Raw genomic sequence first — 25,446 nt, 5'->3', positions numbered from 1 at the left:
GCAATGGAACTAAAAATTATAATACAACTATAAAATGTGGTTATCATTCCACAAATTATAGTATAGTAAAAACATCAAATGAAATAAAAACATTTCAGGTATCAAAATAACCATCTATACTGTGTTAAATAGCAATAGCAAATAAAAACTCAGAATAAAAATTAAAGATTGAAAAGTTGGAGGTCCCACTCCAATTAAGATGATGGAGTGAGCTGCTTCAGAGCTCTGTTCCCTAATAGAAACTTTGAGCAATCAGCAAGAACTGGCAGAAACGGCTTTTTCAAAGCTCCAGAAAACAGTTAAATGACTGCAATAGCTGAGAAAACGCTGAGTCAAGAAAAGGGCTACTTAAAAGCAATAGGATCTCCAGGAGCCCTGGCTGGCCATTCCCCCACACCTCACCAGCTCAGCACTGAGCCAGCAATGCTTCCAGTGTAGACCCCTGGTCCCAGTTCCAGAGGGAGCAAAGTAACCTTTAGGCACATACTGGGAGCACATAAGCCCGGTCCAAACTGTCTGGTAAGGATCTGAAGGACTGAACCAGGACACTTGTTGCATACTCACTATCCCCGAACTGAACCTGAATGCAAAGTGCATTCTGAAGGCAGAATACAGAGCTATCCAACAGAATACTGTGGGAAAGCAATAAAGTGGCTGTCTGGGGCAAGGGATTGCTAGCCATTGCAGTACCTAGGACCATGAGGAAACTGTGTGATAATGAAGAGGGACATTCATACCTGTTGTAAATGGGGGATTTCCTAGGACTATATGTGTGTGCCCAAGACAAGAAACATGTACAGAAAGGATGAACTCAGCCCCTATATTTCAGCCTCAAGCTATTCTATAAACTCATCATATAGATAAACACGGAAGGAGAGCATTCACACAGGTTAATACAGAAAGACTATAAAAGGTGTTTCCTTTTTTTCCTTTTCTGTTGTTTTATTGTTCCTGTTGCTGATATTGTTATTAGATCCTCACACTCAAGGAAAGCTCTCAGAACAGTAGCTGGATACAAACTTAAGAAACAGATGCCTCAGAGTCTAAATTTCAGTGATAACACATTAAAATATCAAAATATCCAGGTTTCAGCAAAAGATTACAAAGCATACAAAGAAAGAGGAAGTGATGGCCCAGGCAAAGGAGAAAATTAAAGCAGTGTAAACCATCAGTGAAGGGGTCCGAACTGGGACATTCCACACAAAGACTTTTAAAAATGGTTCTAAATACACTCAAAGAGCTCGAGGAAACCATAGACAAAGAGACAAATCAAGAAAATGATAAATGAACACAAAAGGTAATCTCAATAGAAAGAGGGAAATTATGAGAAGGAACCAAACTGAGCTGAAGGCCAGCCACCAAAATTTAAAATTCCCTAGAGGATCTCAATAGCAGATTGGCGAGAGCAAAAGAAAGAATCAGTGAATTAGGAGATAATTCAATTGAATTCACCCAGTTTGAGGAACAGAAAGATGAAAGAATGAAGAAAAGTGAACAGAGCCTGAGAAACCTGTGGGACACTATCAACTGTATCTCTGCATGCACTGTAGGAATACCAGAATAAGAAGAGAGAGAAAGGGTCACAGAGAATATTCAAAAAAATAATGACTGAAAACTTCCAAATTTAATGAAATGCATACATATATACATCCCAGACACACAATGAATGTCAAAGAGGATAAATCCAAATAGAATCACACTGTGCCATATTATAATCAAACTGTCAAATGCCAAAGACAAAGAGAGACTCAAAGAAAAAAGCAAAATGTCATATATGAGGAGGACACAATAAGATTAAGTGCCAATTTCTCATCAGACACCACTGAGGAAAGAGAGCAGTGGGATGACATATTTAAGGTGCTGAATTGCCAACCAAGAATTCTGTATCCAGCAAAACTGTCTATCAAAAACGAGGGAGAGGGAGGCGGCCTTGGCCCAGCAGTTAGGGCTTCCGTCTACCACATGGGAGGTCTGCGGTTCAAACCCCAGGCCTCCTTGACCTGTGTGCAGCTGGCCCATGTGCAGTGCTGATGCGCGCAAGGAGTGCCGTGCCACGCAGGGGTGTCCCCCGTGTAGGGGAGCCCCACTCGCAAGGAGTGCGCCCCGTAAGGAGAGCCACCCAGTACAAAAGAAAGTGCAGCCTGCCCAGGAATGGTGCTGCACACACGGAGAGCTGACACAGCAAGATGACACAGCAAGATGATGCAACAAAAAAAAGAAACACAGATTCTTGTGCCGCTGCAGCAACAGAAGCGGACAAAGAAGATGCAGCAAATAGACACAGAGAACAGACAATTGGGGTGGGGGGGAAGGGGAGAGAAATAAATAAATAAATAAATAAATAAATATTTTTTAAAAAAATGACGGAGAAGGAACAGATATAGCTCAAATGGTTGAGCACCTGCTTCCCATATACAAGGACCTGGGTTCAATCTCTGTTACCTCCTAAAACAAACAAACAAGCAAACAATTGAAAGGCCAAGTCAGGGAAGCTAGTGTAGCTCAGTGGTTGAGCACCAGCTTCCCATATACAAGGTCCCAGGTTCAAACTCCCAGCCGCAATACCTCAAAAAAAAAAAAAAAGGAAACATTAAGACATTCCCAGAAAAACGAAAGCTGAAGGAGTTTGTTACCGCTAGACTGACACTATATGAGATGCTAAAGAAAATTCTGCATGTTGAAAAGAAGGGACAATAGACAATAGAGTGAAGATGCATGACAAAATAATGATCACTGATAAGGGTAACAACATGGGTAAATATAAATGCCAATACCTGTATTTTTGGTTTGTAACTCCACTTTTTACTTCCTCAGGATGTAAAAAGCAAATGCACAAAATCAATGGTTTGGGACTCAAAATGTATAAACATGCAATTTATGACAAGAACTACTTAAAAGTGGGAAGATAAAGGGATATAAACAGGGAAACGGACTTTGGCCCAGTGGTTCGGGCGTCCGTCTACCATATGGGAGGTCCGCGGTTCAAACCCCGGGCCTCCTTGACCCGTGTGGAGCTGGCCATGTGCAGTGCTGATGCGCGCAAGGAGTGCCGTGCCACGCAAGGGTGTCCCCCGCGTGGGGGAGCCCCACGTGCAAGGAGTGCGCCCATAAGGAGAGCCGCCCAGCGTGAAAGAAAGTGCAGCCTGCCCAGGAATGGCGCCGCCCACACTTCCCGTGCCGCTGACGACAACAGAAGCGGACAAAGAAACAAGACGCAGCAAATAGACACCAAGAACAGACAACCAGGGGAGGGGGGGAATTAAATAAATAAATAAAATCTTTAAAAAAAAAAAAAAAGGGATATAAACATAGTCTGTGAATACTATTAAAGTTAAGTTGGTATATATGCAAATGAGATTGTCACAGATTTAGGATGTTAAATTTAAGCCCCATAGAAACTACAAAGAATAAATCAGAGAATATGCAAGCTCATAGAGACTGAAATTAGAATACAGGTTGCCAGGCATGGGGGGCAGGGAGAATGGAGAGTTAATGCATAGTGGGTGTAGGGGTTTTGATTGAGGACACGGGAAGGTTTGTATTGTATGTATGTTCCCACAATTTTTAAAAAAGAATGAACAACTAAAGAAAAAATGACAATTAAATGCAGTATGTGATTCTGGACAGGATCTATCAAGAAGAAAAGGCTCAAAAGGACATTATATGGACATTTAAAAATGGAATATAGACTATAAGCTTAAATCAATGTTAAATTCTATGAATTTTATAACTGCACTTAAGATAGTTACATAAGAAAATAGCCTTGTCCTTAGGAAATGTACATGGAAGTATTATATATTAAAGGAGTGTGTTATTGACATTCTACAGTCAGGTGTTCAGGAAATGGATTGATAAACAGAGAGATACATGGACTGGAAGACTGATGGATAAATAGAATGGCATGGCAAATGTCACAAAATGTTAAAGTTGGTGGATCTGGAGATCTGCAGGGATGAGAATATGTTGGAGTTCTCTGAGGGACATGTATTATTTTTGTAACTCTCCTGTAAGTTTGAAAGTATTTCAAATTAAGTTTATAATTTTAGAAAAACTAAAGGAGACCAATGGTACAGATACATCTTAAAGTATGAGAATGTATAACAGAGTTGTGATCTTGGGAGAAGCTAGAGAAGACCTTCACTTTCAACAGTATACATTTCTGAAATGTTTGAATTTTTTATAATGAAGAATTATCAGCTTTTTTTTATTATAAGAATAATTTTTAAAACAAAAATTTTAAAAACATCTTGGTTTGCCAAAACAACAGTCTCAAGAATTAGGCATTAAATATGCTACTACTCCGAAATACAGAATGTGTAGCTTTAATGAACATTTCATGCTCAATATTAAAACTTTCCTAATTTAAGAGAAGAAAGTAAAATACCTTTCCTTAACTAGCAAAGGTCATAAACTATTGGCTGAAAGACCAAATCTGGTCCACAGACTTGTTTATTTTGGCATGCAAAATACTGTATTTTTATTTGCATTAGTTGCCAACATTTTGATATTATAAGATTTCACATAAATATTCAATTTTCTAGATTCTCTTGATCAACTATGAGCTCGGGTAACATCAAGTTTCTGGTCCCAAGTAGCACCTGGACCTAAGCAGAGACTGCATCCTTTAAAGAGACCAGAGCTCATCAGTTTTCAACAATCTACCCAGCCCCTGTGGATCTGAGACTCTTGTTGAAACTAAGCAACTCTTTTTTTAAAAAATATGATGTCTATGAAGTCTATGGACTTTATTAAACATCTACATTTTGTCTATTAGTATGTTCAGAATTGCAAATCAGATAATCATGCAAACATAGAGCTAAAAGAATCCTTAGAAAGTTCAAATAAGTCCAGTATCCTGCTCAAAGACAGTCAGCAAGTCAATGGGTCTAGTCAAAAACCTCCAACTCCTGCCTAGTCCACTGTTTTCCCACTACTGTATACCTCCCTGCCTCCCCCAATTTAATTTATCCCACGAAGGCCATAACTAAAAGTATTATAGGAGAAAAACAGAGAGGGTATCTGGTAGCTATAGTAGGTAAACCGTTAACATTAAAAGGAATTGGAGGAAATAATCAGCCTTCATTTAAGAGTTACCTTTGTTACAGAGGGTGACTTATTTAAAGAAAGAGAGGTCAATTAAGAAAACACACAAAAGCATCAGAAACTAAAATATAAGTCACCTGAGGTTACCCAGGTGTGTACATTTGTCAAAACTCAGCAAATGTACCTTTAAGATTTATGGTGTTAGGAGCCACTGGGCACGTCCCTCCCACATGGGAGGTGCCGGGTTTGGTTCCTAGTGCCTCTTAAAAAGAAGACGCGCACACAATAAACAGACACGGAGAGCAGACAGCAAGTGCAGAACAACAAAGGGGGAGAGAAAGAAATAATCTTTTTTAAAAAATGGTGTTCATTATGTGTAAATGTTACATCTAGAGAAAAAAACTGAAAACAAATATTGACTACTAGTTAATAATATTCACATTGAAATATTTAAGAACTTTTATCAATGTCTGCAATTTACTTTGAAATGTGTCAAAACAAGATGAAATGATGGAAGGATAAAGAAACAGATGGATAAAAATGTGGAAAATCAAACATAGTAAGATGTTAATGGTAGATTATATGATGGGTTTATGGGCATTCACTGTAAAATTCTTTCAACTTTTGGGATTTTTCATTAAAAAAATGTTGGGGGATAGGGACTAGGCCACGTGACAGTCTCTCTGATATGCTCCTTATCTATTTTTCAACCACAGGCATTTTATATCACATTATAATATAACAATACTGCCCAGAAAGCAAAGAAACAGTCTTCTTAAATATTAACATAATGCAAACAGGTTCCAGAGCAATTTTTAAAGCTCCTTTTTCCTTTATCTTGATATGGATTCCCCTATAAATAAAAGAGTCCAATCAAATCTTTAGTATAACAATTGCAAACCACAAACAACTATGGATTTAAGAAGCCATTGCTTACTCATACCTTAACAAATAATTTGTTTTTTTAAAATGGGGATGAAGGAAAACTTTCACTTTTTATCATATGCTATGCTGCAGTCTGACTTTTTATAAAGATCACATATTAATGTTACATTGTTTTAAAATAATATTTTATAATTTATGTTTAATTTTTTTCTTTGACTTCCTCTTTTAATTTACTGAGGGGAACTAATCAAATTCCAAAGATAATATGCTAATTTTGCAATTTTTTCTTTTTTTTATTTCTCTTTTACGATTTTTAAAACAGGCAAGATTTCTGCATAAGTTTCTTCTATAATGCATTTGGAACATTAAAGAAAAAAATTGTGAAAAATAAAAAAGAGGAAAACTATAGTTTTCCATATAATAGAATAGGAATAGAACCTCTAGATGAAATTCTGACTGGGACTAAATATAGAAACTATGGTTATAGTTATAGTTTCAAAGAAAGCAATTGTCTAAATATTTTAGATTCAGATCACACAATAATAGTTCCAGAGATCTGTATCTAATGTACAAAATCATTTAGCTTTTTTATTATACAACCAGAACTTCAAAGCTTAAGATACAATCATATAAATAATACTTGGCTAATGACTTTAACTTTTAGACAACCCATCATGCTATTTATAACATATAATCCTGCTTTTACATGGCCCTCCACACACCTGTATCAAAACATTCCTGTTTAATCTACTATCTATTGGAGAGACGAGGGTAAGGAGGAGAGAAGGGCAATTTATATTCTTGGAAATATGGGAGAGAGAAACCAGAAGGACATGTTACTGACCATTCCTAAACCAGCTTCTCCTACACACTTAACCAAACTACTTAAACTTGTCTGTACAACTTCTACTAATTCAGATATGGTCTTGTGTTATTATAAGCAATATTACATGGTGCTATTTCAAGTTATATAACTATAGGACTCATCATCAAGAAACTACACTAGAACTAAGGAACATAATTTGGGGATGGAAAAAATGTGCCAAGTGAATTATTCCAATCTCCATCACTGCCTTGGATAAAGGAGTGGGAATCAGAAGGAAGGTGGAGAGAGAATGTTTTCTGAAAAATGAGTATAAGGCTCCAATCAAGACAGTGGAATGAGTCACTACAGGTTCCATTCTCAGGCAGAAGCTTTGAACAGCCAGCAAGAACTGGCAGAAACAGTTTTCTCAAAATTCCAGAAAACAGTTAAAGGACTATAGTAGCAAGGTAAGCACTACATCAAGAAAAAAAAAAAGAAAACACAACAAGCAGACAACAAGCAAAAACAAACAAGCAGGGAGTAGATGTGGCTCAAGCAGTTGAGCGCCTGTGTCCCACATGGGAGGTCCCAGTTTCAGTTCCAGGCACCTCCTAAAGAAAAAACAAAGAGCAAAAAACAATGAGCAGACAACAAGCAAAAACAACATGCAGACAATGAGCATAAGGCGCAAAAAAAAAACAACAATGATTCAGAGAACAAGCAAAAACAACAAGCTGACAATGAGCAAACAACAAGCAAACAGAGGCAGTCAAAAAGAAAATAAATAAATAAATAAAAACAGGGAAGCGGATGTGGCTCAGGCGACTAGGCTCCTGCCCACCACATGGGAGGTCACTGGTTTGGGTCCCCATGCCTCCTAAAGAAGACAGTGAGCACGACAGGCAAGCTGACACAACAAGAGACACAGTAAGAAAAGAACATAACGGGAGACACAACAAAGCAGGGAGCACAGGCTCCCAGTGCCTCCTAAAGAAGACAGAGAGCTGACACAAAGGATAGGTACAGCAAGCTGACACAACAAGATGATACAACAAGAGATATGGGAAGTTAAAAAAAGAATGAATAAAATGAAAAAACAAAATGAGAGACACAACAAAGCAGGGAGCAGAGGTGGCTCTAGTGATTAGGTACCTCCCTCCCATATCGGAGGTTCTGGGTCCAGCTCCTGAACACTCCTAAAGAAACAAGGAAGACAAACAGACTCAGCAAATGAAAAACAAAAGGGGGTGGGGAGAAATAAATAAATTAAATAAATCTTTAAATAAATAAAAATTTAAAAGTAGTAGTATCTTCATGGTGCCCTGACTGGCCCCTCCCTCACGCCTCAACAACGTTGCATGGAGCTGGCCCACATTCCCAGTGCGCATCCATGGTCTTGATTCTAAACAAAGCACAGTAACCCTGATGCACATACTAGGAGCATGGTGTCTGTCCCAATCTGTCTGGTGGTGGCCTGAGGGACTGCATGCACAAAGCAGCTCACAGAGTACTCTTAAGAGAAAGCAGTAGAAAATCAGTCAAGTCATACTTTCTGGGGCAAGGGATTGCTGGCTATAGGATATACAGTGCAGTTCCCAGGACCACGAGCAACAATTTCCAAGGGAAGAGAGGACATTCATATCCAATAAGCAGGGAATTCTGAGGGCCACACATGCATGCCCAAAATAAGACATATATCTAGAAAGGATCAGAGTAGCCCATAAACTTTGGCCTCAAGCTATTCTTTAAACTCACTGTAAAGATAAGCTCTGGAGGAGAGCACCTGCACAGCTCAATCTGGAAAGACCGGAAAGGGGACATATTTTTCTCATTGGTTTTTTTTGTTGTTACTGTTAGCTCTGGACATTCAAGGAAAGCTCTTTTATAACACTAGCTGAATACAAATTTAAGTAGCAGACACTTCAAAGTCTAAATTCCAGCAATAACACATTAAAATATCAGAATGCCCAGGCTTTGACAAAATAATACAAGCATACAAAGAAGCAGGAAGGAAGGCGTAGGCGAAGGAAGAAAGTAAAATAGTACAAACCATCAATGAGAAGGATTAGACCTGGGACATACCAGACAAGGACTTTTAAAAAGTGATCCTAAATATGCTCTAAGAGCTCAAGAAAAACATGGAGAAAGAGCTAAAGGAATTCAGGAAAACAATAGATGAACACAAAGAGAATATCAATAGAGAGGTGGACATTATGAAAAGGAACCAGAGATGAAGACCACAGTCACAGAAACTAAAAATTCCCTAGAGGGGTTGAAAAGCAGACTGGATCTGGCAGGAGAAAGATTTAGTAAACTTGAAGATAAGACAATTGAAATCATCCAGTCTGAGGAACAGAAAGATAAAAGAACAAAGAAAGGTGAAAGAAGACTGAGGAAACTGTGGGCCACCACTGAGAGTACCAATATACACACTGTAGGAGCCCCAGAAGAGGAGAAAGAGAGAAAGGGGTAGAGAAGATAATAAACAAAACAACGGCTGAAAACTTGCCAGATTTAATGAAAGACATAAATATACACAGCCAAGAAACTCAACGAATGACAAACAGGATAAACCCAGATAGACCCACACCACACCATGTTATAATCACACTATCAAATACCAAAGCTAGAGAATTCTGACAGCCACAAGAGAGAAGCAATGTGTCACATATAAGCAAGAGTCAAAAGATTAAATGCCAACTTCTCATCAGAAACCATGGTACAAGAAGGCAGTAGGAAACTTAAAGTGCTGAAAAATTGCCAACCAAGAATTCTGCATCCAGAACTATCTTTCAAAAATGAGGCAGACATTAAGACATTCCCAGATATGAAAGCACATAGGATTTGTAATTAGTAGTGCTAACATGTGGGTATGCTAGTGTTTGCTCTCTGTGTTTTTTTTCTTTTTTTTCTTTTTTTTTAAGATTTATTTATTTATTTAATTCCCCCCCCCCTCCCCTGGTTGTCTGTTCTTGGTGTCTATTTGCTGCGTCTTGTTTCTTTGTCCGCTTTCTGTTGTCGTCAGCGGCACGGGAAGTGTGGGCGGCGCCATTCCTGGGCAGGCTGCTCTTTCTTTTCACGCTGGGCGCTTTCCTCACGGGCGCACTCCTTGCGCGTGGGGCTCCCCCACACGGGGGACACCCTTGCGTGGCACGGCACTCCTTGCGCGCATCAGCACTGCACATGGGCCAGCTCCACACGGGTCAAGGAGGTCCAGGGTTTGAACCACGGACCTCCCATATGGTAGACGGACGCCCTAACCACTGGGCCAAAGTCCGTTTCCCTTTCCTTTTTTTAATAGAGTAATGAAAATGCTCCAATATTGATTGAAGTAATGAATGCACAACTCTGTGATTATACCAAATGCCACTGATGATACACTTTAGATAAACTGCATGGTTTATGAACAATAAAAATAATAATAATAGGATGCATTAAGGGAAAATACACAAAATGTAAGATATAGAATATATTTACTAGTAATAACTTTGACGACGCTCTTTTATCATTTGTTACAAATGTTTCACAACAATGCAAGGTATTAGTGGTGGAGTGAGGTATGGAAGCCTGTATGATGTTATGCATGTTGGTTTTATAAATTCACAACTTTTACTATACACTTAATATTTTCTTTTTGGGTTTTTTTTTTAGATTTATTTTTTTATTTATTTCTCTCCCCTTCCCCCACCCCCCTCCCCAGTTGTCTGCTCTCTGTGTCCATTTGCTGCATGTTCTTCGTCCACTTCTGTTGTTTTCAGCGGCTCGGGAATCTGTGTCTCTTTTTGTTGCATCATCTTGCTGTGTCAACTCTCCATGTGTGCGGCGCCATTCTTGGGCAGGCTGTACTTTCTTTCGCGCTGGGCGGCTCTCCTTACAGGGCGCACTCCTTGTGCATGGGGCTCCCCTATGCGGGGGACACCCCTGTGTGGCATGGCACTCCTTGTGCACATCAGCACTGCACATGGGCCAGCTCCACACGGAGCAAGGAGGCCCGGGGTTTGAACCGCGGACCTCCCATGTAGTAGACGGACACCCTATCCACTGGGCCAAGTCCGCTTCCCTATACACTTAATGTTTATGTATGTTCATATATAAATGACATACTTCAATAAATTTTTTAAATGGTAAAAAAAAAAAGACATTCCCAGATACAAAAGCTAAGGGACTTCGTCACCACTAGACCGGCCCTACAAGCAATACTAAAGGGAGTTCTGCAGGTTGAAAGGAAATGACACTGGACAACTGACTGAAGCCACATAAAAAAATAAAAGATCTCTAGTAAAGATACTGACATGACTAAATATAAAAACTAATACTACTGTATTTTTAATTTGTAATGATGCTTTTTACTTCCTACAGGATCTAAAAGGCAAATGCATAAAATGCAATGATGAATCAATGGTTTTGGACTCATAATGTATAAACAAGTAATTTGTGACAAGAACCACACAAAGATAGGGGAACAAAGGGGTATAGGAATATAGTTTATGCATGTTATTGAAGGTGTTAAGTTAGTACCAAAGCAAACAAAATTGTTATAGATTTAAGATGTTAAATTTAAGCTCCATGGTAACCACAAAGAAAATATCAGAGAAAATGCAAACTCATAGACAGAAAGTAAAGTACAGGTTACTGGGGGGAAGGGACAGGGAAAATGGGGAATTAATTCAAAATGAGTATAAGGTTTCTGTTTGAGGTGAAGGGAAAGTTCCAGTAATGGATAGTGGTGACAGTTACTGCAACATTGTAAATGTGATTAATCCCACTGAATGGTAAGCTTGGTGGGGTTGGGATGGGAAGATTTAGATGCATATATGTTTCCAAAATTTAAAAATAAGAAACAGAAACTAAAAAGATAAAGACAATTGAAGCAATACATGATACTGGATGAGATTTGAGAATAGAGGAGGAAAGGCTCTAAAGGACATTATTGGGACATAAGATAAAATTGGAATACAGAATGTAATCTTTATACCAATGTTAAATTTCATGAACTTGATAACTGCACTTCAGGTGATTACATAACTGAATATCCTTGTCAAAGGAAATGTATGTGGAAATATTGTGTTCAACGGTTATGCTGTGTGCAAACTGCTCTCAAATGTTCAAAAGATAGAAAAATAGAAAAAAGAAAAAAAGGAGAGAAAAAAGAGAGGGAGAAAGAAAAGAGAAAGAGAGATGGCAAAAGTTAAAAAGGTTAAAATTGATTGATTGGGGTATCTGGGGGTGGGGCGGATATATGTTGGAGTTACCTGTATGGGGTTTGTCTTATTTTTACAACTGTCCTATAAGATTGAAAATATTTTAAAATGAAAAGTGTTTTTTTTTCAAGTATTTTTAAAAAGTGGGCTAAAAATTAAGAGAGCTAGCTGTGTGTTATTGGGCAAATGAGTCAACCACTCTGGACCTCATTTTCCCTCACTGTTAAATGAGGGGGGCGGTGATCACTTACAATAAGTCACTTGGAATAAACATTATCAACCCTTTGATTCTTTTGAGTAAAATTTAAAAAGGATCTTTAACAATGATACTTAAATTTCCTGAAGTCATAGACCCTTTTGAAAACCTAATGATTCTAACTTGAGATTTCTCCCCAGAAAAATCCATTCATTTTGCACTACATTTCAATAAGGTCAGGAACCTTCAAAGATCATCCATGGACAGAAAGTTAAGAATAAATATGTTCCTAGAAGAGTCCACCTTTTCCTGCTTTTGGGAGTAATGTATAAGTTTCATAAATTCATTTATAATTTTCCTTACCTTAACCCTATGAATTAAGATTTTCTACCCAATCCCAAACCAACTCATTCCAAACGGGGCGGGCGGGGGGAGGAAGAACTTTAGGAAGTTTTAAAAATTTGAAATATAACAGATTTACCTTTTCTAGAAGGAATCGTATTTTTTTTTTAAGATTTATTTTTGTTTCTCTTCCCTTCCCCACCCCAGTTGTCTGTTCTCTGTGTCCATTTGCTGCATGTTCTTCTTTTTGTCCGCTTCTGTTGTTGTCAGCGGCACAGGAATCTGTGTTTCTTTTTGTTGCATCATCTTGCTGCATCAGCTCTCTGTGTGTGCAACGCCATTCCTGGGCAGGCACTTTCTTTCACGCTGGGCGGCTCTCCTTACGGGGCACACTCCTTGTCCGTGGGGCTCTCCTACGTGGGGGACAGCCCTGCATGGCAGGGCACTCCTTGTGCACATCAGCACTGTGCATGGGCCAGCTCCACACAGGTCAAGGAGGCCCGGGGTTTGAACCGCGGACCTCCCATGTGGTAGACGGATGTCCTATCCACTGGGCCAAGTCCACTTCCCATATTTTTTGTTTTAAATAAATACTATTCAACATTATTAGCTTGTTCACTAGCCAAAACCCATTTTTTATGTATTCTACTCTGGCTCAACTTAAATACTTGACTCCACATGACCAAATAAAAATGCCCTACTTGAATAACTTAACTCAGCCTGGAAGAATTACATGAGGTTGCAAAAAAGATTTTCCATTGAGAAGATATAAGAGCAGAAGGTCACAAATGAATATTCTGAAAATCAGAGCTCAGACTAAATTAATAGTAATAAATACTTAGAGAGCTTCTAAAAGAAATAAATGTATATATTACCTCTAATTTTGAAGAAGAAATTCTGACTATAATTTTCAGATGCCTTACTATTGAGAGACCTAATGATTAAATAGCCCACAGTGACTTAACTGATTTGACATTTTTTTAGTGACTACACACAAAATGTATAAAAATTCCCTAATATCCTCCATTTATAAAATATTTCTAAACAGAAAATATTCATTCAACATGCATTTGTTGAATACATATAGTAAATTCAATGTAATGTGCTAGGTAGATTCTGTGGAAAAAATAAAATAGGGAAATAGACTGTATGCTTTATTTCAATGTTAAATTTCTTGAATTTTATAACCACACTTAAGGTGGTTACATAAGTGAATATCCTTGTTCATAGGAAATGTGCGTGGCAATTATTAAGTGCTCAAGAAGCATGATGTGTGCAACCTACAGTCGCGGGCTCAGAAAATGGATTGATCAATAAACAGGCAGACAGACAAATGAAGAGAAGATGTGGCAAATATAACAAAATGTTGAAATTGGTGGATTCGGGCTATCTAGGGGGATAGCAAGTATGGTAGTGCTCTCTGGGTAGGGTTGTATTATTTTTTTAACTATCCTGTAGGTTTGAAAGTAGTTTGGAAAAAAAGTTAAAAATAAATGGATAACTGGATGGAACGTGGGAGAGTGTGGGCTATGATGTGGCCCATTGACTACGGGGTGCAGTGATGCTCAGAGATGTACTTACCGGGTGCAATGGATGTGTCACGATGATGGGAGAGAGTGTTGCTGTGGGGGGAGTGGGGGTGGGGGCGGTGGGGTTGATTGGGACCTCATATTTTTTTAATATAATTTTTAAAAATAAATAATTAAAAAATAAATAAATAAATGGATAGAATACTAACCCTGGACTCAAAAGAACTTAGATAAAAACAATATTTCTATTTTATTACAATAGCCGCTTAACTGGATTTCACTACATGCAAATCCTTTTTCTGAAATCTGATCACTACATTTGTTTGTAATGGAAGTAACATTTTTTAAATAAAATTTTATTGAGTATATCATTCATACATGAACATAAACAATAGTTCTATAGTAAAATTTGTGAATTTACAAAACAAATATGCACATCATCATACAAGGCTCCCATACATCTATCTCCCCACCACCAACACCTTGCTTTACTTTGAAACATTTGTTATAAACTATGAAAGAGCATCATCAAAACATTACTAGTAACTCTAGCCCATATTTTACATTTGGTATATTTTTCTCCCAACCCATCCAATTATTAACATCCTAAATTTGTATTATATATTTGTTATTGTTCAGGAGAAAAACATTCTCATATTTGTTAACCAGAGTTCATCATCAACCCCGATTCCCAGTGTTACACAGCCCCATGCTCTGTACAGTTCATTCAAAGTGTACACTCAGGGAAGCGGATTTGGCTCAACGGATAGAGCATCCACCTACCACATGGGAGGTCCAGGGTTCAAACCCAGGGCTGCCTGACGTGTGATGAGCTGGCCCATGCACAGTGCTGATGTGCACAAGGGGTGTCCCCTGCATAGCGAGCCTCATGCGCAAGAGGTGTGCCCCATAAGGAGAGCTGCCCAAAGCAAAAAAAGTGCAGCCTGCCCAGGAGTGGCGCCGCACACACGGAGAGCTGACACAGGAAGATGACGCAACAAAGAGAGACACATTCCCAGTGCCACTGACAAGAATATAAACGGACACAGAAGAACACACAGCGAATGGACAGAGAGAGCACACAACTGGCGGGCGGAGGGTGGGGAAGGGCAGAGAAATAAATAAATAAATAACTTTTTTTTTAAGTGTACACTCAGTGGCTCTCAATTTCAACAGAGTTGAGCTGTCATTACCTCAATTTTAGAACACTTTAAATAATCAAAAAGGAAGAAATCCTATACCCCTTTACACCTCCCTATGTTGTCTCTTGGTATTGAAAAAATATCTTCTTGCCATTGTTGCAAAATATTACAATACTACTGTTAATTATCATCTGTAAACTACATTAGTTGTAATTTTTGCACATATCACCATATTCTTAGCAGTTTTTAAGAGAAGAGCATTCTAATATTTATATTAACTACAATCTTCATCCACCACCAAAATCACTGTTACACAATCCTAGATAATTCTCTAGTTTTCTTTCAATTGGCATTTATTACTGTAATGGAAATAACTTTTAATGATTCCTTTATTGCCTAGTTTTTCAAAAATTTTCACACAAGCACTTCTACAGGTAGAAGAAAAAGAACCATTGAAGGCCAGGGGATATAGCACAATACTCCCATAGTAAACCAAAACTTTCTCTAAAATTCACATGAATTTTGCATTCACACCATAATATAACCATAATCGACTTTAATATAAAAATAATGGTGAGCTCTTTCTCTTCTCATTGAGTAAGCTGACACTCTAGTAAGACGCACCTTGTTATTTCTGTGACTTCGCACACCTACACAATGCCAGGCTAAAAATATCTCCAAGACTGAGAGTCACAAGCCTTCAGGATACAGTTAAAACAAAGCCTAGGACACAAGGTCCCCAGTCCACTCCAGCCTCTCCTCTCCTGCCACTCTCCCAAAAAGCGTGCACACACAAGCCCCTTGGTGTTTCATGCCACTGCTGTTCCCTTCCCTAGAATTCCTCTTCCTACTTGCCCAACCACCAGGAAGCTCCTACTCATCTTGCCAGATTTCACTTGAGCATCACCTCTTCTATAATGCTGTCCTGACTACACATAGCAGAGCCAACGGTGCTTTCCTGTGTGCCCTCAGCACCCTGCACATACCTCTATTAGAGGCATCCGATCCCAGAAATATGACTTTTTCCCCCTTTGTTTACACATCTCCTTTAAGGGCAGGAACTCACTTTATTGATGTTTGTATTCCTAAGGCCCAGCAGTGCCCGGCTAATGTGGTTGCCAAATAAATGTTTGCCAGATAAATAAGTAGACAGATAAATAAATTACACTCCCTAACCACTTCCCTGATTTTGCTTCATGGCACATGTAGCCTCCTAACATACTACATAATTTACTTTTTTATTTTGTTTGTTGTCTTTGGGTGGTTTATTCACTAATGTAATTCTAGCATATAGAAGAGCACCTTAAACACCACAGGTGCTCAACCTTTGTTGAATAAAGAAATGAAAGAAATATACTGAGTTATCTTGAACCTGTTCTGCTCTTCAAATTATTCAATCAGCTATGGCTTTTCCCAAATAATAAGGAAAAAAAAAAGAAATGCCAATGTCTTTGATAATGGTAGTAAATAACACTTTTTATAAACTTCTAAGAAAATACATGACTTGTGAATATTAAAATTCTAGACTGTCATAAGTAAACTTATAGTTTTCTATATGAAAACGATAAATGCATAAAGGTTCTTACCCATCCTTGGTTTGATCAGCTACTCCTGCCAAGAGCTGCACAATCTTTGGATTGCTATTTGGATCATTATACAGTCCAAGATAGCGCTGGACAAAGTCTTCCGGGGTCATGTAATGTTCTCCATCAACCTCAGTACTGGCATACTAAAAAAAACAAACAAATAATGAATGTGTAAAAATTAAAATTATTCAGTATCATTTGGTAGCCAACAAATGTTCTGTGAAAAGATAAACTAAGACCAGTATCAAAATCAAAATAAGGATAATAAATGTAGGAATTTTCTCTGGAAAGTAAAAAAATAAACACCCAGATCCCGATTTTCGTCCATTGGTAAAATACTAATGTATGTTACAACATGGATGAACCTTGAAAACATTATGCTAAGTTAAAGAAGACAGACCCAAAAGGCTACATATTGTACGACTCCATTTACTTGAAATGTCCAAAGCAGGCAAACCCATACAGGCAGAAGTAGATGCCAGAGCTTGGAGGAGGGGGAGAATGGGGAGCTTAGTAGGGATGGGGTTTCTTTTTAGGATGATGAAAATGTTCTGGAATTAGATAGTAGGGATAATGGCACAACACTGTAAATACACTAAAAAACACTGAGTTGTACAGTTCGATGAATTTCATGTGATGTGAATTTTATCTCAGTTAAGCAAATTTGGTAAGATATGAGATGGAAGAAAGATTAAGAAAGGTGAAAGTGCAGTCATGACGGCCACAACCTGAAAACAAGAAGAGAGCACCTCTAGTCTCCCAGAAGCTTCCTGACTAGAAGAGTAGGAGAAAAATAATATAAATAATCTCCCAAACTTTAGAAGTAAAATGATTGAGAAATCATCTGTTCCAAGTTCCAGTAGTGGAAAAAAAGAAACAAATTAAGGTAATCTCTCCTTTATGCCTGTAATTTTTGAACTGAAATAATAATTCTTGACCATCAGAGAACTGTTTCGGTAATGGATGGTGATGATGATAGCACAACATTGTGAACGCAATTAACAGCACTGAAATATATATCTGAATATGATCAAAGGGGGAAATGTTAGAGTGTACATATGGTAAAAGAATAAAAATTTAAAAGAAAATTTCCATGGAATTACCCGACACAGCAAACCCTAAGTTAAACCTTGGAATTTAATTAAGAGTACAATTACAAAAATGTGCTATCATCAATTGTAAGACATATTCCACACCAATGGAAGGTGTTGGTGGTGGGGTGGTATACGGGAATTCTGTATTTTATGCATGATTGTTCTGTAAACCCAAAACTTTGCTAATAAAGGAGGAAAATTTTTTTAAAGAAATAATTATACTTACCTATCAAAGAAACTCCTCTTTAAGAGTTTTATGTATTATGGCCTGACCAAACCTGAACAACCAAAGCCATTCATTCTCTTAGCACTGCAGCTAATTGATTTAGTTACTTCAGTCAATAATCAAAGCAGTAGTATTAGAAATTTTCCCAAAACTAAAAAACAAAGGGCACACTAAGTACCAGCACAAATCTTTTAAAATAATAATAATAATTTAAAAAACAAAACAGCAAGGTCTGTCAGCATAAAATTTCAGGACATCAGACTAAAGAGAAAATCCTGAAAGTACTCAAAAAAAACCAAACAGGTCACATATGAAGAATCATGAATCAAGGTCATCATGCTCCTCTGAAGCAATATTGGAAACTTAAAGGCAATGGAGTAAGGCCTTAAAAATTCTGAAAGAAATTATTTTCAACCTGGAATTCTAAACTGGGTCAAACATTCAATCAAGTGGAAGAATAAGTTAAAGGAACTTTCAGATTATATTCTCAAACTTTTTTTTCCCTTCCCATACCCTTTCCTAGGAAGCTACAGGAGAATTTGTTCCATGAAAAAGAGAGGATGAACCAAGTAAGAGGAAGAGGTGGGATTAGGGAAACAGGGAAATCCCAGGACAATTGTGCTACAGCCCCCTGGAGCAGCCAGTTCCGACTGGGCACAATGTCATGCAATATCATTTAAAGAATGGAAGGGGAAGACTGCCCACCTGCAGAGAAAATTCGTAAGTAGGGCACTCCACTGCTCTACTTACTGCTGCAGAGGCCCATGCCCATCTTCCACTGGTAGTGCAAGCAGCCTTGGGAGCTATTCCGCAGCTGGAATTGGAAGCCCATTTCCCCAAAACGGGAGGAAGAGACAACTGGCCACGCCATTTTGACTCTGCCCCCAGCATGAGAGAAAGCCTGGCTGACGGAAAATCACATCACAGTGACGGTAGGGACAGGTTTCTTTCACCCAGATCAGTCTGCAGCCCTAGCCTAGGCTTCAGTCCCAACTGTAGCAGGAAGGAAGCTGGTCATCCCTGCCCCAGCTTTTCCAGGTAACTGTAGGTACATTTGACTGGCAGACACTGAATAGTCGGAAGTCTACCGGGGCAACTGCAGTCATTTTGGACCCATACGACATAGACTGCAATCCACACCGGCAGCTCCTACCTGCCCCAGCAGGGGAGGAAGGGACATGAAGTTCATGTCTTTCTGGGCAATGGCAGTCTAGGTCTGCATGACTTGTATTACACACGGCTGTGGCTCTTTCCTGAGCCCTGCCCCCCCACCTCAACCCCACCCCACCTCCAACAAAGGAGAAAGTTGGGAAAAGCTTCATCAGTCCCTGGGACAATGAGGACAGCTTGAGCCTCCACAGCTCATAGTACCAACTACATCCTTGGCTCCTACTGCACAACCAGCAAGGGAGAAAGGGGAGGAAGTCCTAAAGAGAGAAACTGTACCCAGAATAAATACATCTAGTAAGCCAGATGCCAAGACACAAACAAAAAATTACAATCCACACCAAGAAAAAGGAAGCTATGGCCCAATTAAAGGAACAAGACAAGACTCCAGATAACACAAAGAAGTTGAGGGAAATGAATTTGGCTCAACAGATAGAGTATCCACCTACCACATAGGAGGTCCAGGGTTCAAACCCAGGGCCTCCTTACGGGTGTGATGAGTTGGCCCACGCGTAGTGCTGATGTGCACAAGTAGTGCCGTGACACGCAGAAGTGTCCCCCATGTAGGGGAGCCCCACATGCAAGGAATGCGACCTGTAAGGAGAGCCGCCCAGTGTGAAAAAAGCGCAGCCTGCCCAGGAGTGGCGCTGCACACACAGAGAGCTGACACACAAGATGACACAATAAAAAAGAGACACAAATTCCTGGTGCTGCTGCCAAGAATATAAGCAGACACAGAAGAACACACAGCTAATGGTACAGAAAGCAGACAATTGGAGGAGGGGCAGGGAAGGGGAGAGAAATAAAATAAAAATAAATAAATCTTTAAAAAAAAAAAAGGAGTTGAGACAACTAATCATAGATGTTCAAACAAATCTCCTTAATAAATTCAATGAGATAGCTAAAGAGATTAAGGATACTAAGAAGACACTGGATGAATACAAAGAAGAATTTGAAAGCATACATAGAAAAATACCAGATCTTATGGGAATGAAAGGTGCAATAAATGAAATTTAAAATACACTGGATCATGTAACAGCAGATTTGAGAAGGCAGAGGAAAGGATTGGTGAGGTTAAAGAAATGGCCTCTGAAAGCAAACATACAAAAGAACAGATAAAGAAGAGAATGGAAAACATTGAACAAGGTCTCAGGGAACTAAACGACAGCAAGAGATGTACAAACATACGTGTCATTGGTGTCCCAGAAGGAGAAGAGAAGAGAAAAGGGGCAGAGGGAATATGTGAAGAAATAATGGTAGAAAATTTCCCAACCCTATTGAAGGACATAGATACCTATGTCCAAGAAGCACAACGTACTCCCATCCATATAAATCCAAAAAGACCAACTCTAAGACACATACTAATCAGAATGTCAAATGCCAAAGACAAAGCCAATTCTGAAGGCAGCAAGAAAAAAGCAGTGCCTCACATATAAGGGATATCCAATAAAATTAAGTGCTGATTTCTCATCAGAAACCACGAAGGCAAGAAGACAGTGGTATGATATATTTAAGATACTGCAAGAGAAAAATGCCCAACCAAGAATCTTATATCTGGCAAGACTGTCTTTCAAAAATGAGGATGAATTTAGAATATTCACAGAAAACAGAAACCAAGAGAATTTGTAACCAAGAGACCAGCTTTGCAGGAAATACTAAAGGGTGTGCTACCACCTGAAAATAAGACAGAACAGAAAGGTCTGGAAGAGAGTCTAGAAATGAAGATTATATCAATAAAAGTAACTAAAAGTGCCAAAAGAGTAGTGAAAATAAAATATGACAGATAAAATCCAATTATTCAGGAATAAACTTAACGATGTAAAGCACTTGTATTCAGAAAACTACAACTCATTGTTCAAAGAAATTAAAAAGGACCTAAATAATTGGAAGAACATTTCCATGCTCCTGGATTGAAACACTGAATATAATTAAGATGTCAATTCTACTCTAACTGATATACAGATTCAATGCAACCCCAATAAAAATTCCACCAGCATTTTTTAAACAAATGGAAAACAAATAAATCAAATAAATAAATATAAATATTATATAATATTATATAATTATATAAAATTATATAATTATATAATATTATTAAAATAAATATTAAAATAAATAAATCAAATTTATTTGGGAGGGTAAGAGGTCCTGAAGAGCCAGAAACATCTTAAAAAGGAAAAGCAAAGTTGAAGGACTCTCATTTCCAGACTTTACATCATATTACCTAGCTACAGTAGTAAAAACAGCATTGTACTAGCATAAAGACAGACACATAGACCAATGGAACTGAACTGATGGTTCAGAAACAGACCCTCACATCTATGGTCAAGTGATTTTTGACTAGCCTGTCAAACCTACGCAGCTCAAGCAGAACCACCCATTCAATAAATGGTGCTGAAAGAACTGGATATCCATAGCCAAAAGAAGGAAAGAGGGCCCCTATCTCACACCTTATGCAAAAATTAACTCAAAATGGATCAAAAACCTAAATATAAAAGCAAAAACCATAAAGCTCCTAGAAGAAAATGTAGAAAATATCTCCAGCACCTGGTGGTAGGTGGTGGATTCTTAAAGGAGATAAGAGAGGAGTGAGATGGACTACTGAAATTTAATGTATGTAGAAGTTTTAATTAACTTTACTGTAAAAATGTGGAAATGTACAGTTGATGGTAACACATTATAGTAACAGTTAATAAATGGGAATATGACTGAAAATGGTAGTTTAAGGATGTAAATGCCAACTGACAGAAAACTAGAGAATAATCTAGGGACTGAGTAACACAGTAAACCCAGGGGTGGATGAAACTTGCAATTAATGGTATCAATGCAAGAGTGTCCTTTGTGAGCTAGAGCAGCTATTGCAGGGTGGTGGGAATGTGGAGAAACATAGGTAAAATACAACTGGAGTGACCTATGAACTATGCTTAAAAGTAATAATGTAATATTCATGCATCTATGCCAAAGATGTACTGTGTTGATAATGGGGGAGTATGAAGTACGCTATGGACCTGGTAATAATCGGATGATATTATCTCATAATCTGTAATAAATATTCCACCATGGTGTGTTGTGTTGATAGGGTGTTGGATGGGAATTCTGCACATATGCATGATTGTTTTGTAAGTTTTCAACTTCTGTCATAAAAATATACTTTAAAATAATAATAGGATGGGTTGGGGGAAATACACAAAATGTAAAATAAGGACTATAATTAGTAGTAAGAGTTTGACAATGTTCTTTCATAATTTGTAATAAATGCCTCACAACAATGTAAAATATATGTGGTAGGTTGATGTGTGGGACCCCTGTATGATGTTATGCATGTTTACTGTGTAAATTCACAACTTTTACTACACACATATTGTTCATGTATAAATGATATAATAATACTAATAGGGTGGGCTGGAAGAAAATACTTTGGTTAGTAGTAATATTTTGAGGATGCTCTTTAATCATTAGTTAAAATGTTTTACAACAATGCAAGGTATTGATGGTAGGTTGAGGTATGAGAGCCCTGTATGATGTTATGGTTTTTTTTTATAAGTTCACAACTATTATCATACACTTATTATTTATGTTATATAGTAGAAGGTGATGCTGAAAAGCTAGTTTGAGACCAGGTGGTAGAAGACTTTCTTCTGTAGGCCATGGGACACTAAAAATTTTAGGGGAGGACAGAGATATGACCTGATGTGTGCTATCCCTGGTGGCAATGCAGATGATGGATTGCTAAAGAGGGAAAGACTGGGCAGAGTGACCATGCCATACCTACTGCAAGGACCCGGATGAGAGGTTGAGGCCTGACCTAAGGCAGTGGCGGTGAAAAGGAAAAACAATGGGTAAGTTCGCCCATTGCTAGTGGCTTTTTAATATTATTATTTTAATAGAATTACATTCATACAATTTAAAACTCTAAAGGTTCAAAAGGATTACAATGAAAAGTCTCCTTCCCACCTTTGTCTCCTAGTCACTCTATTCCCCATGCCAGAGGCAACCAATTTCTTGTATATCTTTCTAGAATGTTTTATCACAAGTCAATAAAATCTACATAAGGTATGTGTATGTGTGTATATATATACATATATACATATATGTAAGCTCATATACATACATGCATATATTTCTTATCCATTTCTTTTTTACATAAATGAGAGTATACTATTTACACTCTTCTGCACATCTTGCTTTTTTCAAATTCCATCCTTTTGAAAAGCAATTTAGCAATACACACACACATACACATACACACATTGTAAATAAAAAACCATAAACATGCTCATATCCTTTGACAATCATCCTGGACCTGACTCCTAGAAAAAAATCAAAAAGAAAGAAAAACTAAATTTTTAAAAACTAGAGGGAAGTGGATTTGGCTCAATGGATAGAGCATCCGCCTACCACATGGGAGGTCTGCGGTTCAAACCCAGGACCTCCTTGACCCGTGTGGAGCTGGCCCACGCACAGTGCTAATGCACGCAGGGAGTGCCATGCCACGCAGGGGTGTCACCCACGAAGGGGAGCCCCACATGCAAAGAGTGCACCCTGTCAGGAGAGCCAACATGCGCAAAAGAGTGCAGCCTGCCCAAGAGTGGCATCGCACACACGGAGAGCTGATGTAGCAAGATGACACAACAAAATGAGACGCAGATTCCCATGCTGCTGACAAGAATGGAAGCCAACACAGAAGAACACACAGCGAATGAACACAGAGAGCAGACAACTGGGGGTGAGGAAGAAGGGGAGAGAAATAAATTTAAAAAATAAATCTTAAAAAAAAATAGTACTAGAGATGAGGTTCTGGTGATCTTTGTACTCTCTTCATAACTGAATGTTGCTATTATTATAATTAGCAGATGACAAATTTTAAAAAGAGGGGGAGACATGAAAACATTTCAGCTAGTATTGACAAAAATTGGCAACTTATTGTCCATTCGTTTTTGCCACAAAGGTGTCTATTCTCTAATACCTGAATTTGACTGCCAGAACTACCGCCACTGCATATACAGAGCACAACAAACAATGAAAACATACTATATTTACTGAATCACTAGAACTTCACAACATTCTTGACTTTAAAAATATCAGGAAATAGCCTTAGCACAAACCACCAAGGACACAGCAACCAACAAGGAAAACAAATGCTTTTGTTGACACCTACTGGAACAGGCTTTGCCAGTATCTGCAGTTATAAATGATGCCAGAGAATCCCTCACCCTGAGGTATTTTGCTAGTGTTTTCCCCAACTGTCCTAGTCTATTTTAACTTGATTTTAACTGAAAGACAGAGTGTCTAGCTCAGGGCGGGGGAAACATAAGTCTTGCCATCCACAAGGAGTCAGTACTTGACTTCTACAGGAGGCAGTTAACTAATTAACTCATTAAATTAGAGACAATTACTTGCAATGTCAGTGAGCCTGTTGCTTAAAAAGGCTGAACAGAAGAGGGAGTTTAGAGATGAAACTAGAATCAATCCACAGTCAAGATGCTAAAACATTTTAGATATTATGTTATCAGAGATAAGCAGATACCTGAAAAAAGTGTGATATACTCAAGCCATAAGTATTTTTAAATACTTTTAAAATTAGACAGACCCACTTACATTTATTTCTATTTTGTTCCCATAATTTCAAAGGGTGAGCTAAAGTGACTTTAAATTAATATTTATATTAATTTAAATATTATATCTATACTTCAAATAACTTTAGAGTTAATCATTTGCCATTTAAAAGATGTCTCTTAAGGAGTTGTAAATCCCTCATGGGCAAGAAGTCAAGGACACATGAAAGACATTAACAAAAAGTAGCTGACAGTATCTAAATAAAAATAGGTGGTCTATTTTCTTGATTAATTTTTTTCAAATGTGACTTAAAGTATTTGAATGTAAAAGTGCACATAGCTTTGTCATTTCCAGAAACTTTAAAATTTATACTGGGTATGGGTCACATGTGCTTGAAAAGGCTTTGACATTCTGAAGCTTGAGAAATTTAAAAAAAACAAATAAAAAATTAAAAGTAGATCTTATGAATGATTAGAATCTTTATAAATTTAAACAAACTGGCTGCCTCTAAAGAGGCAACTGAGTTTCCCTATTGGCAGAGTTTCACATACAGATGCATGTTCTAAATGAGAAGATCATGTCACCTAGAAATGTTATCCCTACCAAGCCAGCAGATCAACATATCAAGGCCTTACTTGTCTGGAGTAAACTGAATAGTAGTAATTCCTTTGCAA

The 25,446-nt window shown here is 38.1% G+C and overlaps 1 protein-coding gene across 7 annotated transcripts in view; it reads right to left on the bottom strand.

Moving 5' to 3' along the window:
• SLC25A12 (solute carrier family 25 member 12) overlaps positions 1 to 25,446 on the bottom strand; it is a 217,837-nt gene that overhangs the window by 56,948 nt on the left and 135,443 nt on the right. For all 7 annotated transcript variants that reach the window (XM_058300643.2, XM_071216300.1, XM_071216299.1 and 4 more), the window contains one exon: positions 16,730 to 16,872. In XM_058300643.2, coding sequence (XP_058156626.1) covers positions 16,730 to 16,872 — 143 coding nt within the window. The remainder of the gene's footprint in view (positions 1 to 16,729; positions 16,873 to 25,446) is intronic.

The sequence above is a fragment of the Dasypus novemcinctus genome, chromosome 7, assembly GCF_030445035.2.
Source record: "Dasypus novemcinctus isolate mDasNov1 chromosome 7, mDasNov1.1.hap2, whole genome shotgun sequence".
Lineage (NCBI taxonomy): Eukaryota > Metazoa > Chordata > Mammalia > Cingulata > Dasypodidae > Dasypus > Dasypus novemcinctus.
Note: the sequence above shows the minus strand (reverse complement) of the source record. Positions and strands in the feature narration are given on the sequence as shown.